We start from the raw sequence: 20,487 nt of genomic DNA on the forward strand, positions 1-20,487 counted from the left end.
CACCTTACATTACCAAATACACACAACAAATTGATGGAACGCTAGTTTTGAAATCAGAAGCCAATAAGTAATTGTTTAAGAATTTTTCAATTTATTCTAAAAGGGGAGGATTGGTAACACATGTGGCAATATATGAATGTTGTTAAAAGTGAAGAAAATGTTGTGGCACATGATTTGCCCTTTGTGGGCCATATAAAATTAGGTCGCAGGCCAGATCTGGTCCTCAGTCCTTAATTTTGACACCTGTGCCTTAAATCTTTATCTTTTTGAGGTTAGTAGCGTCCCATCTGGCTATTTGGAGTCACAAGACTCATGCCGTTGCACTGAGAATATTATTTATAGCAACCCATGCTGTGGCTGGATAGTCAAACACTCGAACCACTGCCAGTAAATACTACGTTGAAGCAGAGAAGAGCATGTAAACACTGTGGTCTGTAGTTTCGAATGGATACTGATTGCAATCGTGGCTCTAGTCCCTTGTTCTCTCTCCCTCGTGCCTCATTGGCTCCACCTACCTCGTAATGTCGTTGGCTCAATATTTCGTCGAAGGCCTGCCTTCGTCGTGTTCTGATTGGCTCCCCTTCTCATTGTCGTTTCTCCTTCTTATTGGTTGGCTGCCCTCGTTGAGCCCGCACAGAGCACATGCCTCGGGAGTCTCCCTCTTGTGACGGGAATGAGGTGAACCCTGTCACTGGTCCCAGTACTGTACAAACCGGTAGCTGTGGCATATCCGAGTAAAAAAATAAATCTTGTTTAGGAAGCAGAACGACAACGTTTTTACAAATCAAGACTTTGAGAATACTGAGTAATAGTCTTGTGTGCTAATCTCGGTGTCGTTTAGTCAGACGAGAAGGAGAGGGGGGGACAAACTTCGCATATACTTCAGCTTTCCCCACCACGGAATACCACTCACTCTATTGTTTAGGGAAGTGGTTCGGCGTGTCTTTTGCCATGGCGCAGCACACGCGCGGGGGAGCGCAGTGAAAGTTTAGCCTCTTCCGGAGAGCACCTGACAACCGTCCGCTCCCTCCTGCTTGGGCGTCACGAACCTGCCGACATGACCCTCGGCGGGTTGTCCGGCTCTGACTGCTCGTCGGCGGTCAGCTTCTGCTCTTGTTGCGGGGCCAAAATGGTGCCTTACTTCAGCGACGACGCGGCGGTGTCAAATAATGAAATCAACCAACTGTAAGTGTTTTCTTTTAAAGAGTTGGGAATCACGTTTCCTTATCTGCATCATGTAGAAATTAATTACCCAATTTTAGTGTTATTCATACGCTCGGGCAATATACTTTGGGTATGATATTTCATATTTGGAGATTGTGACATTTGTAAAAGTTTTGCAATTATACTCTGCATGTACTTCCTGTCGATGTTGCTGCCAGCGGTCTTACTCATCGTCATCGTCATGATCATCATCATCATCACTGCTGTTTGACCTTATTGAGACATAGTCGCTGTACAGAGCTCGCGTCTTACATGTGGCATTGTCTCGTGGATGTCATATAACCTGAGAATAGAGATTGGGAATTTGCCCGCGGTGTAATGCAGCGTGTTTTAGTTGTAGATAAATAGTACCAATGTTATCTTTATGACCCTTAATTCATAGTAGGAGCTTGGTCCAAAGAGTATTTTTGGTGCCCTTCTCTTACTATAAAAGTGTTAAAAACAAATGTCCACAGCTATGTTGGCCTGTTTTAAGCGTTTAAATAGTAATTTTAAAAAAGACATGTTGCAATTGCTTTGCTAGACTATATACAAAGGTGGACAAGTGGTGGGCAAGTGTCCATGCATGCTGAAAATATTCATGCATGCCCCAGATTTGATTAGTTCAGTGCGCATTTACGTACCAAACATTTCGTACTGTGACTGCAGTCAGGCCATAATCCTGTCGAAGTCAGATCAGTTACATTAACAATTGCTCCTGAGCGCTATTTTAATAACAAAGCCTATTAAGTCATTGATATCCATGAACTTCATTACTTCTTAGCAGGACTGGGACTTTCAAGCAAAATATGTTGCCTATTCATTTACAGTTTAACCAGCAAGTCCCAAATCAACTCGAATGAGTTACTAATTTTTACTTTTGCCAAAAAAAAACCCTCATAGTCCAAGAAATGAAAAATCCAGTTTGATCATAATGACATAACATTTACAGTAATTAGTCTACGGATTCTGGTTATGGATTGGCACTGTCAGAGATGTATTAATTTGTGCACTTGTAGGGGTAGAGAATTGTACTTCTTCAACATATTTTGGCTACCTCATTTAAATGTCTAAGAAGGCAAAAAATAAAAATCATAAATTTATCCCCAAAGGGATAGTTTAAAAACTGATGGTTAACTCTAAATTAATGTGGAGCAGATAACATTTTTTAAAATGAATAACGTGGATCGAAAATACTTGATTCACGAGTGACTAAATCAACTTTATCCACTTTTCCAAGAAATCAATTCATGCGTCTCCCATCTGTGTTTTGTTGAGTGTTTCGTAACATTCTTGTTCAGTCAGCAGTTGGCAGAGCTCCCCGTGAGAAATTGGCTACGGTCATGGGTTTGGGGAAGTTGAGGGCAGCTTGACTTTTGACTGCATTGTTTTTTCACAGTTTTTACACGTGAATTTACTCTGGAGTTATTGAATAAAGCTTGAAGCAAGGGGGAGAGATTGCATGGAGCGTCAAAAAGATTTACTGCGATTAATATTCAAATTGCTTTCTTTTGATGAATGCTGCTTGATTGCCAGTTTATAGGCTTTGAAATGAACAACATCAAAGTTATGTCCACATCTTAACACCATATCTGTGCATGTTTAGTGCTTGTAATGCTACACGTATGTGTTCACTACAATGTCCTCAAAACACGAATTAGATTAGATTATCAGTGGGGTTAAGTGGTACTAAATGTATTAAAAAATGGACGTACGGATGAAGTTCTCTCTTCTGCTCCCCAAAGAAAACAGATGAGTTACACACTGAGGTGTGTTGTGAAACATCTGAATGTACAAGTTACCACGTAGTATGTGTTCGTAGGTAGATGCTATCACCGTTGTTGATGAGATACAGTCTGTCACAGAAGTTAGTACACCACTCACATTTTTGCAAAACCTCCTCAAGGTTTATTGCTTGTTCCCCAAATGGGTTTTTGATTTTCATTTTTTAGGCGCTTTATTACTTGGAATGTCACCAATCTTTATCAACTGTGGGGCTCTTGTGATTAAAGGTGCCCTTACATCATAATGCATTTTTTTCCCCCGCTGTTTATCAAATTTTCTCTGTGACCTGTTCTTTGTGGAATCCTTGCAGTATCCGATAAAAGTCAAAAGGCTTGCAAAACGCTCTGAATTGTATTTTTTGTCTTTGTAATGTAGGATTTTGACTCATTATTCAAGTACATGCCCACTTCGTGGTTACTAATTTGTACATACCCACTCAGGAAAAGTGACTGCCACCGCCAATGCACAGCATTTAATTTTTTATTTTAATTTAAGCAAAGGTTCTGAACAATTGCTCCTTTATTAAAAATTTTCAAATAATCTGATAATCAATATGTCATTGATTCATTTTGACACCTCAACTGCAATATAAAGTAATCAGCGTGCGTAAGGGTGTCAAACTCATTTTTATCATGGGCTACATTACAGTTACGATTTGGCAGTTATGATTAAGAATTAACACTTTCTGGCATGGACTTCACCAGACTTTCACAGGTTGTCACCACTACCGACACCTGCATGAAAACACCACAGAGCATCTGGATGTTGGAGATCTATTGTTCCACACCTTACTTTAGAGAATGCCCCTCAGATGTGCATGATGGTATTCATGGTTCCTTCAATGAAATTTTACTCCCAAGTGCCAGCAGCATTCATGCAGCGCCAGACCACAACCCCCACACCACCATGCTTGATTGCTGACAAGATACACTTTACGCTTTTCGCCTGGTTGCTGCGACACATGCTTGGCACATTTGAATGGAATATGTTTATCTTGGTCTCATCAGACCACACGAGATGGCAGTAGTAATCCATGTCCTTTGTATGCTTGTCTTCAGCAGACTGTTATCGGTGCACCTCTGTTAGTTGTGCGTTGTGACTTGCCATTGGTGTTGTGGGGATGAATAACAGTGAGGCTCGAACGAAAGGTTTTCACTCCAGTGTTGGCTCTTCCATTTGTTCGCAGTCTAATGAACTTCAGTGTCCTTTAGCTCCAACTACATTTTTTCACAGTGAGCATTTCAAGCAACAAGGCTTAACACACACACACACACACACACACACACCTATAGCCATGATCTTTCCCACGGGGTGCATGCAGCTTCAAGCCTTTTGAGCCTGCCCTACATTGAGCACAGCCCTAAATTTATCCCACCTCATAGTGACTAATATGGGCACAGGCTGGTTGGGGCCAGGGGGTCACTTATCTGCCTGCTATGTAGAGTGGTCCTTACATAGTGATGATTGGGTCTATGACTGATGAACTGCTGCCCTGCCTGTATTCTTCAATGACTGGGGGAAAAAAAGATCCCTCGATCAACCATACTCGCATAGACTGGCTCTTCCTACTTTATCCAGACTCCTAAATAGCCTTTTCACCTCACATGTCTAGTCAGTTTTATTTTGATGGCAACAAGTTACAACAGAATTTATCTTAAGGTACTTAATATGGAGCAGGTCGAGAACAACCCTTGTCACACAACAAAGTCATGTATGAACAAGTGATTTGGCAAGTGAGGCTAGGAAACATCTCTAAGGAGTAACTTCGAACAGAACTGAGTCAATGTCTGGTGGCCATCTGCCTCGACTCGTTGGATGAACTAAATATTGAGTTGCCCTCTGCACTCTTTCCATCTCAACTCAACCATCACTCATTTTCCAACTTTTACGTCTCCATACCATTATCCCCACAAGCCACTTATACTCATTGTCTCACCAAACCAAATTGTGTGTAATGTGTGTTAAGTATATGTTGTCAGGTAGGACTGAGCTGTGTTTGTCGTACAACATTTCAACATTAGAAATGTCAGTTTAGGCCTAGCGGCCGATGAACTGCATACAATGGCAACAATAAATGCGTTTTGAGGGCCCTGTATACGTTCTAATAGCTTTAGACTCCACACACACCACTCATTTGGATATATAGGCGAACTTCTGGAGCGTTTCCAAAAGATTTTATGTACAGTAACTGACTGACACTAACTGAATGCCATCTATCAATAGCTGACACTTTTAAAGGACGGGTCTGTTTTTAGCTACTGTCCTTAACATACAACCCCACAACCTCTCCATTTCTCAAGCTAAGATAGCATTCTCTGATCAGGTTTGAACGTGTGTGATTGTGCACGTGCGCAGCCTTCCATTTCCGACTTCCAGCGAAGGTTGTATTACTGATGGCAGTTTACTGTAGCACAGTTTTACAAGGTCATTGCTGTGGAGTTGAATATAGTTACCGCATTGAAAAAGTAGCAGACGTAGGGAATGCAGAAAAGAGGATGTGATGAAGGGGGGAGTGAGAGGAAACAGCTGGGTCAAGGGTGGCTGGGTTGTGGGAAATGAGCACTGCACATGGCTGTCGTTTTGTGTTTTTCTTTCTTGTCCTTGTTGTCTGTCCATCGCAATTGCATGCTACACATCCACGGTCTCAGCAAAACTCAGGAAGGGAGATTAAATGGCCGGAGGACTGAAGAGATAAAGTGAAATAGACCAACTCAAGAACCCTTTGAACTGCGAACACTTGGTTCAATGAGTGTAGAGTAGAAATAAGAAAACATCCATTATAATTTACACCATTAGTATTTAGTGACTACTTAGACTTTGGACTTTTCATGTTGACACGAGTGAGTTTGGGTGTTTCAGCATGTTTCAGGTGTCAGTTCCTCATCTTCATTTAAAACCCCAGAGGTGATGAAACCGCCCTTATTTGAGGTCAGTCGAACAGGTTTGCCAAGTTTATCTCTATTCTCTGTATGTTCCCTTTTTTCTTGCTACTTCACTGGTCATGAGCCACAAAATCAGGTTCTCGCGTAATCTGATGAGATCCATGGCAAGAGCACGACCAAAACTATATAAAATAAGTATTCAAAATGTTTTGCCCCATCATATAAAACCAGTGGCTATCAGGACTGGACTGGTGCATACAATAGAATAAAAAAAAACAAAAAAAAACAACTTTACGACTTAAATAAAAGTAAGATTTGTTTTATTTTTGTTATTTTTTTAATATGCATTCATTTTAAATTTGATGCCTTAAACATGTTCCAAAAAAGCTATGACAGCGGCATGTTTACCATTGTGTTATATCCCCTTTCCATTTCAGTGATTGGGAACTGAGGACCATAATTGTTGAAGTCTAATAGGTGGAATTATTTACCATTCTTGCTTGTGTGTCTAAGTTGTTGTGTTTTGTGTTTCATAATGTGTCACACATTTTCAGTGGGAAACAGGTCTGAACTCCTGTCAGGCCAATATAATACTCACACTCTTTAACGATGAAGCCTCACTGTTGTAACATTTGTAGAATGTGGCTTGTCATTGTCTTGCTAAAATAAGCTGGCACGTCCCTGAAAAAGACGTTGCTTAGTAGCATAAGTTGCTCCAAAACCTGTATGTTCTTTTCAGCATTAATGGTGCCTTCACAGATGTGGAAGTTACCCATGCCATGGGCACTAACACCCCCCGTGCCATTAGAGATGCTGGCTTTTGAAAACTTTGCCAATAACAATCCTAATGGTCGTTCCTCTTTGGCCCAGCGATCACAACATCCATAATTTCCAGAAACAATTTGAAATGTGGACTCATCAGACCACTGAACACTTTTACACTTTTGTAGTAGTTCTTTGCAGGTCTTTAATGCCGTGAGAGAGATCGATGTGAGAGAGATCGATGGTCACAGGCTTTCAGTGTTGTTTTAAAACCTTGACACTTTCTTGAAACACTTTCAGATTCTCTGAATCTTTTGATGATAACAAACTGTCGATGATCAAATCACTAAATTCCTTGCAATTATGCTGAGAAATGTTTTTAAACAGTCGGACTATTTGCTCACGCAGTTGTACACAAAGTGGTGAACCTCACCCCATCCTTTCCTGTGAACAACTGAGACTTTCCTTTTGTATCCATTCATGACACTCACCCGTTTCCAATCAACCTGTTCTGAGCATTCTGCAACTTTTCCAGTCTTTTGTTGCTCCTTTTCAATCTTTTTGAGACCTGTTTAAGTATCAAATTCAAAATAAGAGACTATTTGCACACAAAAAATGTTAATCAGTTTGAACACTTGTTTTTCTAGTGTATTCAGTTGAATAGAGGTTGAAAAGGATTTGTAAATCATTGTATTCTGTTTTTATATACATTTTACACAACATCCATACTTCTTTGGCATTGGGATTTGTATTTTCTAACCGATTTCACAACGCTTCGCAAATATTCAACATGACTCCCGTTTTACATTTATGCCGTCCTCATAGAATTTATACAATACAATACAACTTTATTTATACAGAACATTTCACTACAGCTGGAGCTGTAACAAAGCGCTTTCCATGTGATGTAATATAATACATATCATCATATATCCAAATGTGATTTCCAGTGAGTATATTTTTATTGCGTTTCTCAATTGCACGTTATGTTCTTGTTTGATTGTGTTTAAACATACTCCAATTAAAAATATCTTTATATTAAGAGGGAATTTTTCATCTTGAAGAAGAAAAAGTAAAACATTAAATCTACACCTTTGGTTTACGTTAAAGCGACCTAATTTTAAATATCTCATTAAATTTTTGGATCATTTGAGAGAGTATTGACTGTTTATAAGAATGCACCGCTATGCCCATTCATTTAAACACTGTATTTCTTTCAGACCTCATTAAAATGTGCCTGAGGTCATACTATATTTGGATTTGTAAATTGTATATGATAGTTCTTTTATATACCGTTTCTTGGACATTTTAAGTACTTCAGTATAATTACTATTGGAGACTTATCTGTTCCCTGCTTCTCTGCCCACATAAATAGGGTGTCTTGAAAAGCATTATGATGATTGTGGCGTCCTGTTATTTGTCTTATTATTATTTTGCGCCCTAAAGAGGAATCAGTATGTTTTTGTTAATTCTTATGACATTTTACAACTGTTTTGTCATCTCAACCGTCTAAAGACGTCTGACCACAAATGCAGTGAGCACAATGCAACCTGGCTGACAGCTGTGTTCTTTTGGCAAAGTTAACAGGAACAAATGTGAACATAATGTTTTGTGTGCTTTGATCTTGACTAAATAACCCCGTTACAAGTGTTAATTGTTAATACAGCCTAAAATAACAATTCAATTAACTTTGACTTTGACTCTGACTGCAGTCTTTTTGAGTTGTAGTTAGGGCCACTCTGCAAAGCTGTGCACGTATTAATCTTCTTACGGTGAGCAAATTGCTAATAAAAGTTTGGTCACGTGGTTGTTATTCAAGTGCCACCTGAATGCTGGAGGGCTGTCACCTGCCGGGTCGCCATCTTTAAGTATCTTTGCTGTTTCCCTGAATGTCATTTGACACAGTCCTTATTGGCTGCAGAAACACTCAGGTTAATGGGCCACATGGTGTCTCTAAACAAAAAACCCTGTACCTCAAACTTCCACGTTATAATGGCTGAGAATAGTGCACCCTCTCTGTGTTTTATCTCCCAAAACACTGACTTCAATTTTATAATGCATCATCCTCAATGATGTGACCTGAGTCCTGCTTAATATGATTAAGTGTTGTAAAGTGGAGCACAAGATCACCTTTGGTCCAGAGATTTGGATGCTGGCCAACGTTTATCCCTATCAAACATTGCAGAGCAAGGGGGGTTGGCTCCATCTTCCCTGTGACCCTCTGTCCCTTCTCAGTCCCGCTATCCCACTTTGCTTGCAGCTGCTCCAGTGAATGCGTCCAGTGTGTGTAATCCAGCTGTGTGGAGCAGCAGAGAACATTATGTTCTGAGTTCACATTTGGGCTTGTTTTTGTTCTTATTCGGGGTGCCTCCTGCCAAGCCAGCTTGAATCGAGAACTGTGACAATGACATAATCTTGTGACCACACCACTTATAAATCCAATGACATAAGTTAATCAAACAGTGATTTTTTTTCTTATTTTACGAGTTCCCAAGGCTGGTTGAATATTTAAAAAGCTTAGTATTAATGTGACTGACAACTTAGTTTGCTTGTTAAATATGTGTGTGTTGGGGTGTGTTGGGGTGTGTGTGTGTGTGTGTATATTGTTCTTGAGGTGTATGAATCCTTTTTTTTTTCTTTTTCAGTATCAGCGAGAGCTTCCTCACGGTGAAAGGTGCAGCCCTTTTCCTCCCAAGAGGAAATAGTCCCACGCCAAATTCTGCACCTCAAATCAGCCAACGCTGGAACAAGCACACAGGTTAAAGATATACATACGCAGCATAAACCATTACATTTGGGTACCTCCTTTTCATTAGCTCTTATAGTCTTTTCCTCATGTGTTGTTTCATGTCCATTTGCTGCTTAAGATATGTGCTGGATGATGATAAAATAAAATTCATGTGCCACATAACGTTCATAGCATTTGTGTTGCATGTGGTGAAACTGTAAATATATATATAAAAAAAAAACGTTTCTAAAAATGGCACCATGGCACAAAAGAGGCTGCCTGCTATATTTAGAGATGGACACAATGAAGACTGTGTAGCCGAAACTGGCTTAAGGCGAAATGTCACAGTATCTTGGTTCTAATGTTAACGTTTAACTACCAAGAATGTCCAGACAAACTGACACTAAATGCGTATGGTTTTTGCTAGGGGATCTCCAGAAACATCTTCAAACTATGTTCACTGTACTACGGCCAGAGGACACAATCCGACTGGTGAGTAACACTGAGACACACTTTCCTGCAACGTGGCAAACGGGACAATGAAATAGGACTCTATTGCCATAATCTGACCCATGTAGCATTAATTAAAATATACAATTAATTCAGATCATCATAAATTTGTCACTAGTGAATGGTGGGCTCTTGTGCAGTTGCTCAGGGCTTTTTGAATGATGGATTAAGCGAACAATGAAACAATCCTTGTTTGCTTGACATTTTCCCAAGATGGGTAGAAAGGGAATAATACTTTGCTTACAATTTGATTTTAAATGGTTGATACTTGAGGTATTATTTTACATATATAGATTTTATGTTTGGTCACGGGGAAATGATTTTACTCTAAAGTATTCCATTTCAATTTGCAGTAGTGTGTATATGGATGTGTATATTTATTTGTTTATATATATATATATACATATATATATATATATATATATATATATATACATATATATATATATATATATATATACATATATATATATATATATATATATATACATATATATATATATATATATATATATACATATATATATATATATATATATATATATATATATATATATATATATATATATATATATATATACATATATATATATATATATATATATATATATATATATATATATATACATATTTATGTATGTCCACACAGTGTTTTATGGTTTTATATGGTATCCCGTGGTGTCTAAAAGTAGCAACTGTCACTTTCAACACCATCATAAAAAATGCAGCGCTTGAGGTCCTAATGTTATTCAGCACTATAGTCAGGCCAAAACCTAATGAGCAACTGACAAAATTTCCTAAAATTTACAGTCGCTATTTTTTTTCTCTCCCTGGTGTGTCAAGGCTGTGCGTCTGGAGAGTTCCTATCCTCAGGTAACTCGCTACATGGTGGTGGTCTCCACCAATGGTAGGCAGGACACAGAGGAATGCATCGTTCTTGGCATGGACTTCTATTCCTCTGACAGGTTGGTACCATCCTATTAATATGCATTTCCCATTATATTGCACAAAAACCAAGATAGATGGTTCCTGCCCTTTTCAGATGAGCCATGAAAAATCATTGGCTGTCCAAATTGTTTTCTGACTCAAAACTACAATAAAAACATGGAAGTCGTGACTCGTCTTTTCTAATCTGTGAAACCAGTGTCTTTGATATTTGACATGCTGAATCTCCCTGCCTAGCTGCTGTACAGTGGGTCTGGTTCTACCTCTGTGGAGTGACACTCTGATCCACTTGGATGGAGATGGGTACGTCCTGCTTTACATCTCTAGCTGTGAGCTGGTCAGTATTTCTGCAACTGTGCCTGTTTCCCTTTGCAGAGGTTTCAGCGTGTCAACTGTGAATCGAGTTCATGTTTTCAAGCCAGTCTCAGTCCAGGCAATGTGGTAAGCATCATTTTAGTGTCTGCTTAGAAAAAGGATTTTTACGCCAACGTAAGAAAATAGTGAGACCTTATTGTGTGTGTTTTCATGCTTTTGTTTCTTGTCTTGTTGGTTCAGAATGTGTGTTTTTAACTCCTGTACATTTTCCACCTACTTCTCTGTAGTCTGCCCCGTAAATTCAATACATCGCCCTTGTAAGATGCTAGATAATGACCTTTTCAATAAGATCAAGAATGATTGGGAATCCTTATTTTTGTTGCCAACATCAGGTCAGCTCTTCAGTCACTCCACAAAGCGTGCGATGTTGCCCGCTGCCACAATTATTACCCAGGCAGCCTGTTCCTGACATGGGTCAGCTATTATCAGAGCAGAATCTCCTCCAACCAGTTTTGCATCAACGAATGGAACGCCATGCAGGATGTTGAGTCACACCGTGCCAATTCACCTGTCCTCTTCACAGATCTGTGAGTAGAAGAGGATCTCACATTGATGAAATTTTCATATGACTGTCATCATCTTTTTCCCCAACATCTCAATTAATCTGTTTCCCACAGGGCTCTTTGTACATGTATGTTCTACAGTTCTGAAAATACATTTTCTGCCGTCAGAAAACATGAACGTTGTATGTTTCCTGAAAACCCCCTCCAGAGAGGATATGTGCTTGGTCAAACCATCACATCTCAGAATGGCCTAACTTCTTCTCACATTAAGATAGTTACTTCATTTTCCACAGAAAACTGCGTGAGACCGTCCACATGCTTGCTCTAACCTTAGGGCAAAAAAAAAAAAACAGGCGACATATATGAAGACCGAATAAACTGGCTTGTGAGCTAAACTATGTACACTTAAACACGTGCTCGGCACAGTTTATGACAATGTTATCAACAGTCCAATAAGGAAGCACTGAAAATACTGGCAATGAGCATTATGGATTTATGGCTTTTCTAAGACCAAGGAAATTCCGCCTCCCTTCTGTCTAGTCATGTAGTCATGTGCCTCCCACTACAAATTTGGTTTGTGTGGTTTGTTTCTCACTGAGATTCTGGAGTGTTCAAAATAACTGAGGCTTGAGCTGTCTTGATTTACATTTGGAAAAGTAGAGTCCAGACGCACCGATAGGTGGAGTGACACTGGACAGACAGAAGCAGGTGGCAGGCAAATACTAGCACACATTCGATGGCAGCGGAAGATTTAAATAGAACGCCTCAATTCGGACACAAGGTGGCAGACTGGACAAATGTGGCTGTCACCCAAAAAATAAATAAAAAATCACAGGTACATGCTGCCCTCCTGGGAACATAAATTCGTCACTCATTCCCAGCAAGGGGTATGTTTGTATTGGAGTGGACTTAATACCATGGCCACCCATGATTTATGAGCTCTAAACACACACACACTCAAACACACATATCAGTCTGTATCTATTTTCCAGTACAAGGTGACTCAGCATACTGGTCATTGACAATGAAGCTCATAATTTCTGCTTTTTCCTATAACCGCGATGTGATATCAAAAACTCCTCACTGTTATTATGTTGTTTCCATATCATTGAAAGTGAAGTCAACCAACAAAGAATGGTGATGATGGTGCTATCTATCATCATCAGAATCAAAATGCCCTTTATTGTCACCAGTCATAGATATGAAAATGACTTTTTCTGTGGGTTTCCGTGGTCAACTGCCCTCAGGCTCTCTACGGGCTTTTTAAAGGACTCAGCCATGACTGTATGCAGTGTCTTTGTTGGCTAAGGAGAATAGCCACTCTGAAGCCTGAGGAATTATTCAGTAGGGGTCAAGAACATGTACTGCGCTAAGATAAACAAGCCAACTGACGAAGAATTGCACAACACAACCTCCGTTTGACCCAATGCTTAGAGCAAGGCAGCATTAACATAAATAAAGTGCTTTGAAGAAGATAATTAGGCCACTCGAAGTCATCAATCCAAAGGTAAAAAGTGTCCCCCAGCATAAATGTCTAAAACAGCACCAGACATGACAACACGAGTGTCCTACAAGGGAACTTTGTCGTGTCTCACGCTCAGATTTTCTCTTCCCGCTACACTTTCAGCAAATTGGACAAAGCGGTAATTATTTTATTGAATAAGTCATCTTGTTGGCACTCAAACACTTCAGTGAATGGAGGCCATAACCATGATGTCTTGACACTTCTTTTTGTGCTTATGCATGTAGATGAGAGAGAGTGTGTGATTTTTATTCTATTAGTGCATATTTTTTTTTAATTGTTTCTCAGGCCCACAGAAAGGGAGCGCACAGAGAGACTGATCAAGATGCGCCTGAGAGAGATCATGATGCAAAAGGACTTGGAAAATGTTACCTCCAAGGAGGTGAGAAACAAAAAAATACCACGTGTTGTACTGTATTTACAAGTGCAGCACACCAAAAGTTTTCGTCGACTTGTACAGTTCAGTTCAACGCATCACAGTGAGGTTTTGTCCAGTCAACTTTAACCTGACGTACATATTAATAATGTAGAATGCATCACCCAATGGAAGATTTATGTTTAAACAGACCCAAGTGAACAATATTTGTAACCTAAAACATGTGTCTTTAATTTGTAGTAGCTCTTTAACACAAATCTTCTTTTTAATGCCAAAATATACACTATTATTGTGCTGCACTGCACAAAAATGTGTCCACCTTCTTCAAATATACTTTTTTAATCAATTTCAAAGTGAAGACAAGAACAATTTTCAGAAATAAGATGATATTTTCACTTGGGGTTGAATTAGCTTTTACAACTATAATTTCGCTTTACTTGACTCTCATTGGTGTGTACTCATTTTTGCTACAGTGCAACTTTAATTTGTTAGGGAAGGTGTGTGCATTGATAAATCTCTTTGAAAGGGAACTCAAGGTTTTCAAACAAATTTTGATCAGGTGTAATCATTTATTTTAACTGCTGCGTGTACCATATTTTATTTGACTAGATCCGCACAGAGTTGGAGATGCAGATGGTGTGCAACCTGAGGGAGTTTAAGGAGTTCATAGACAATGAGATGATTGTGATCCTTGGACAAATGGATAGCCCCACAGAGATCTTTGAACATGTTTACCTGGTAAGAACCCTTAAGCCTTTTTTGTTATTCTTTGACCACAACTCTGGCTGTCGTTGCATCATCTTCAAGTTAATGATTAGACTTGACTCAGTTCTCGTCACAGCCAGCTGTGTCAAATATGAGTATGTAACAAAACACTCGATATCTTCATTCATATTGACAAGAGCTGTGCCGTTTGTCTCCAGGGCTCTGAGTGGAACGCTTCCAACCTGGAGGAGCTGCAAAACAGCGGGTAAGACATCTGTCAACAGTTAGTCAGATCAAACACAAGCTCTGAAATTCAATCTAAAGATTCATTCTTTCATTCTGTAGATGTGTTATTAGTTTTTTCTTTTAGTATTATTATTGAGCTCAATTTTATATAAAGCTCTGCTGTCTCCACACCACAGCATGAGATTATTGGAACAATCCACATGCGTGTCCTGTGTGCAGCAAACTCCCTGACTGTCAGGCCACCATGAGTCAAGTTGTGGTGGCCCTGCCAGAAGTGGCACTGGCCCTTATTTTAAACAGTACTTTACAGAATTCATAATTATATATGCAGACCTAACTGTAAATGAACAAATGAAGTGTAAAATGCATGTGACCATGTAGTGTCTGTGGGTGATCAAGGCAGACACACAATTCAAACTATTAAATATTAGAGAATAAAAAATAAGGGAAAATGTTTGATGTCATCACAGTCATTTATTTGCCACTGTTGATGTTGCACTCCGCCTTGCTACACTTTCTCTGTGTTTGCAAAGATTGATTGTATTCCTAAATATATTGGAGTGTTGAATAAATAAGAGAGACATGTACATTGTGCATCATGTTTATTTATCAATTTGTTATGGTTGTGTGGCGTTAACTAAGCATTGGACAGAAAATATGAATTGATGTTGACATTTAAAGGTTATCTTCCCTAGCGTCCGTTACATCCTGAATGTGACACGAGAGATCGACAACTTCTTCCCGGGAATGTTTGAGTACCACAACATCAGGGTGTACGACGAGGAGGCCACCAATCTGCTGGAGTACTGGAACGAAACCTACAAGTTCATTACCAAAGCCAAGTAGGCCTTCGTGCACATACAATGTACACACACTCCCATTTGACAACAAGTTGCTCAGAATTATGCTGTTCTTTTCGCTCCTAGAAAAGCCGGTGCCAAGTGTCTAGTTCACTGTAAGATGGGCGTGAGCCGCTCTGCGTCGACAGTAATCGCTTACGCGATGAAGGAGTACGGGTGGTCGCTGGACGCCGCCTTTGAATATGTGAAGGAGAAAAGAGCCGTCACCAAACCGAACCCTTCCTTCATGAAGCAGCTGGAAGAATATCAGGGCATTCTGCTTGCGAGGTAGGATTTATTTGAGAATTCCTGGAAGTGATCTGTAGTGGTGTGCACTTTAATTTATTCATCATTTATTTTTCCTTTCCCAGCAAACAGAGGCATAATAAACTATGGCGCTCCCACTCAGATAGTGACCTATCAGATTGCCCCGAACAATTGTGTAACTCCTCATCTCACTCCCTGGGACGCTCCAACTCCCGAAGCAACAACAATAATTCCTCGCCTGCTTTGCATCACTTCCTTGGCGTGGCCGTTCTCCAAGCTCTAGTTTCGGAACCTGATGACGCCCCAATATCAAATTCTGACATCTCCACGCAATGCAATGATGCGTGCGACTCACCAATTGAGGAGGCGGTCAAAACGGATCGCTGCGACACACTCACTACGCCTCCCGCAGCCATGCTTGTCCCAGAGGAAAAAGTCGCCAATGCTGCGAACTTGGTCATCACAACATCTGCCATCATTCCTGATCCTTCCCCCTTGCTACAAATCCTCCCCGCAACTCCTGAACTTCAGCGTGCTCACAAGGGTCACTTAACGCCATTGGCCAGTGTGGAGAACAACCCACTGGAACTATTTCTTCACTTCTCTGAGAAAAGCAGCCCCAGGGACCTTTCTCCCATCACAACAATGTCCTCAGATACCTCAGAACATTCGCCAGATTCACAGACTGAGAAACACAGCCCGGTGAGTGACACGCCGGTGAGTGACACGCCGGTGAGTGACACGCCGGTGAGTGACACCCCGGTGAGCGACATCCCGGTCAGCACGCTGCTTTCCTCAACCGGACGCAGCGACGACAATAACAACCCTAGCGAGTTTCACGACGACGACGATGACGACGACGTGGACGGCCGCAGTGAAGCAGACGGCTCGTCCAACCACAGTTCGGACAGCATCGACTTCATCAGCGCCAGGGAGAAGTTTTTGGGCTTAGCCCACGAGGATAGAACGCAGAAACTGTCAGAGCAAAGCACCCCCTCTCTGGACGGTGATGACAACAGAGCAACTGAGGAAGACGAGGAGCGTGAACACAGGAGAAGTCAGGTGATTCGCTTTCTAATTTCCTGTCCCCATACTGTAGTTTAGGTTTTTTTCATGTCTCCCCAGACAGTAGTATAAGCTGTTTTTATTTTGCAATAATATAGGTTTAGCGTTTTAAAAAAAAAAAAAAAAATTTTTTGCAACTTCATACTGTAGTATGAGTTAAAAGTGAAAGGAATCGGTTAATTTTCATCCTCTCTATGCAGCAGTAGAGGTTGAAAATAGGCTGGTTGACTTCGAGATTTGGCATCCTCCTTTCTAGTGTGCCTCATTAGACCTGAAAATACGGTCACAAAAACAAGGCTTTGGACCCTGAGAATGCAAAATTTTGTAATGCCGTTTTTTTTTTTTTAAACTACACCATCATTGTTTCAGACTGTCTGTGCAAAGAAAAAACAATTGTGTTTTGGAGGTAGTTCATTGGCCTTAAAAATCACATCTTTTGGAACATGGATTTTCCAAAATGTTGTTCCTGTAGTCTTGTCTCGTGACAGTCATTTTTAAAACATTCCCTATTTAAGACCGTCTGCAATGCTTAAGCTTTTTTTTTTAATTTTGTTTACTTATTTTACTACAGTGTTTTTAACAAACTCAGTTTTGTCTTGTGAAAAACACATCTTTTAATTATTTCATATTAATGACGTATATATTCTTACAATAAAGCATAACTCAAATGGTTCCAAAAGGCAGCGAGGTGGACACGAATGTCCATCTTAGAGCCCAGATGGTTAACAACACAACACGTCTACTGACTTACATGTGCTGACTTGTATCATGAAAAGCCAGAAAACATGACATGTTCAGTTTTGTGTAAAACCTGACTGGACAAGAAGCGAGTGTTTTCTTGATGATGTGGCCTTGCCTAAAGGCCTGACAATTACAAAGTCGTTTTCATGTCAATATACCCTGAAACAACAAATTGTTTGCCTGCTGAAACCCACTCACGAACGCATGTTTCCTTCTCTCTTTGCGCAGTCCGAGGGTAGCGATGACAAGCTCAGCCCCGAAGGTTTGCCTCAGCACGACAACGGGATATCAGTCCGCCACATTGTGACTGAGATCGAAGCCATATGCCACCCGACTACTTCCTTAACTCCTCCCATCCCCACCTCTCCGTCGCCCGTCCCTCCATCCTCGCACAACCTTCCGCTTGTCCGGTCCGATCCTCCGGAGGGGACTGATTCCGATGTCCCACCGCGGCCGACGTCCCCCTTGCCACCGCCGTGCGACCTGCCAGTTGGCTCCGTGCGACGGGCTACGGAGCAGCTGGAGCAGAAGTTGAGGCAGGAAATGGAGATGGCGACGGCGCAGCGCTCACCACTGCCTTCGCCGTGCAGCGAGCACCCTCCTGTCCAAACATCTGAACATCCAAGCCATTCTAAGGGCGAGACCCCCGGTGAGGAACTGAATGACTCAGAAACAGCCAACCTCCAAAACACCTCTGTCAGCCACATGTTTGGTGCTCTACTACATCCTCAAAGCCATATGACATATGATACTAAAACAGTAGACTCATCTCTACATACCTCAGCCCAAACCCAAAGTGACACTGGGCTCCAAATAAATCTGGATGGGGTCACGATCCAGGAGTCTAACCCCGATGAGAACTTGGAGACCCTCGGTGTGCGAGGGAGTTGCGGCCCTGATTGCGCCGCCCAGAAGCGTTTGGCACGCGGCAGCCAGGAACTGGAGAGAATTCGCCAGACGTTGAGAGAACTGCAGGCGTTCCTCCACGACGGCGCCGGCCTCGAGATGCCTGACGCGGGGCAGACACAACTCATGGAAGAAGAGTCCCCTCCCGGCCCGGATGCAGCACAGCGGCTCAGACAAGATGGGAAGAGTCTACTCGAGTTGGCCGGATGGCACCGTACTATCGAGCTGGAGGCTCGCATCCGCCAGGCGGGTCTCACACCGCCGTCTCTCATGAAGAGGTCGGCCTCCTTGGCTAAACTGGACTGCCTGGAATTATCAGCTAACGACCTCAGCGACCTCGACTTGAGGCAGCACACCCGGACGGCGGCGGCGGCTGTGGCGCACGCCCACCGTTCTTTCCCTGCGTCGCCGTCTCACTCTGACTCTCATTCAGACGACACATGGAAGAAGCAGAAAGTTCTTACACGGAACAATTACTCCGAAAAGACACTCTTGTCCCGTGAAGACCTCTCCCCGTCCGCCTCACCCGAGAGGAGCAAGCGGGGAGAGGCGGAGGGTGGCGGGGGCAGCTCGCTCGTGACGTCGTCACGGCAACAGGGGAAGCCTCACTCTTGCAGGCGTTCTCGGAAAGCCAGCGAGAGGAAGCAGCGCGCCGCCGCCACCACCACACTGCTGTACAACACCATGTGACCTCACTTGTGCACCATGTGACCTCACTGGAACGCGCACAAGTGGACTCGGCACCAAGTGTGCTAATGGAATGTGTAGCAGGTGTTTTTGCAATGAGACGACGACTGTGTGTGTGTGTGTGAGGAGTCATTTGCGACTTAAATTTATGGAAAGCCTTATGAGCATTGATTTGATATCTCAAGAGCCATTTATTTGTGCACCTGTCCTCACTAGCAAGACAATTCAGGTCACTAGTAGAACGACGAGCACACTAGTCGTGAAAACACTTGTTCTACTGGTGCATGCTAGTTGTTCTCACAGTGCGGATGGACGGACGGATAAAGACAACATTGAACTGGATATCGATGATTGATTAAAAGCTTTTAATGGCTTTCCATTGAAGTAAAGATTACTTCACACGCAACTGAAATACTTCCATGAAATATACTGAAATACTCTCACACATTGCACTGAAATGCACATGTACTTAAAGACATGTTTCCATTACTGTTTGTGAGAATATTTGAGTAGTGTGTGTGAGAGAAGTATTTCTGAAGTATGTTTGTAACAGCTCCTCATATCAACTACTGGATGTGTTTGAATTGGGCTGACAACCTTTCATGCACACAATGAACCACGCACTCCCTACCTGGGGTTTTTTTTTTTTTTTTTTGTAATGTCCTGTGTATGTGAGTGCGTGCGTGTGTGTGTGAGACCTCCACTGCAAAATGTATGAACTCCAACAAGAGGGCTTTTCTCAAAACATGCACTTTACTGTTTTGATCACTTTCTTTTATTTCTTAATCTAAGAGAATGTTTTGCACTGATGTCAACTGAGGCTTGATAGTCTCGTCTTTTTTGTTTGTTTTTCCACAAATGGACAAATGTCTTTAATTCATGTTTTAATTAAGCCAGGGCAAAGCGGAATATGTTCAATACTAGTTTGTTTTTTTTATTCATGCTTTAGCAGTTAAATAAAGTTGGCTTGTTTTGACTGCAGTCTTACTTCTCCCTAATGCAGTGATTCTGAAATAGTGGGGCGCGCCCCCCCTGGGGGGCATGGTGCGATGCTCAGGGGAGCGCCTGGGACCCTGGGGAACATGTTTTTTTTTGCATAGTTTTGGGACCAAAAAAGGCGATCTCAGACAACGCGAGTTTGAGAGTCATTGAGAACCACTGCCCTAATGACACACACATACGCGATCTCTACTGCCATCTTCTGGACAGTAAATGCACTTCAGCGTGCTCTTCAGAATCGAGAATGCAGTCTGCGCGTGAACTTTAGCTTTGCGTCTCGGCACTCTGTCAGTGCTGACATTTTACCTATTGCTTCATGTGGCTAATTAAACACAGATAAAAGCCACCAGTGGCTCACTCTAACTCAATTATTTAACCAGGAGAGGGTGACATTAAAGTAACTCATAATCAAGTAGATTAAAAAAAAGACATCACAAGCTC

The 20,487-nt window shown here is 41.5% G+C and overlaps 1 protein-coding gene across 2 annotated transcripts in view; it reads left to right on the forward strand.

The window, feature by feature from the left end:
• ssh2a (slingshot protein phosphatase 2a) overlaps positions 1-20,028 on the forward strand; it is a 39,428-nt gene extending 19,400 nt beyond the window's left edge. The window contains exons 1-14 of one of the 2 annotated variants that reach the window (XM_088300996.1): positions 645-1,185; positions 9,278-9,390; positions 9,788-9,852; positions 10,714-10,835; positions 11,053-11,118; positions 11,191-11,256; positions 11,523-11,717; positions 13,504-13,597; positions 14,201-14,329; positions 14,515-14,561; positions 15,238-15,384; positions 15,469-15,669; positions 15,753-16,710; positions 17,683-20,028. In XM_088300996.1, the coding sequence (XP_088157122.1) occupies positions 1,058-1,185; positions 9,278-9,390; positions 9,788-9,852; positions 10,714-10,835; positions 11,053-11,118; positions 11,191-11,256; positions 11,523-11,717; positions 13,504-13,597; positions 14,201-14,329; positions 14,515-14,561; positions 15,238-15,384; positions 15,469-15,669; positions 15,753-16,710; positions 17,683-19,050 (3,699 nt within the window). In that variant the 5' untranslated portion in view covers positions 645-1,057 and the 3' untranslated portion in view covers positions 19,051-20,028. Of the gene's footprint in view, positions 1-644; positions 1,186-9,277; positions 9,391-9,787; positions 9,853-10,713; positions 10,836-11,052; positions 11,119-11,190; positions 11,257-11,522; positions 11,718-13,503; positions 13,598-14,200; positions 14,330-14,514; positions 14,562-15,237; positions 15,385-15,468; positions 15,670-15,752; positions 16,711-17,682 lie in introns of those variants that run through there. The other variant, XM_088300997.1, reaches the window with a different exon arrangement.
• The last annotated feature ends 459 nt before the right edge of the window (positions 20,029-20,487 follow it).

This window comes from Idiotropiscis lumnitzeri, chromosome 7 (genome assembly GCF_059441095.1).
Source record: "Idiotropiscis lumnitzeri isolate Australia: NSW breed Sydney's pygmy pipehorse chromosome 7, RoL_Ilum_1.0, whole genome shotgun sequence".
NCBI lineage: Eukaryota > Metazoa > Chordata > Actinopteri > Syngnathiformes > Syngnathidae > Idiotropiscis > Idiotropiscis lumnitzeri.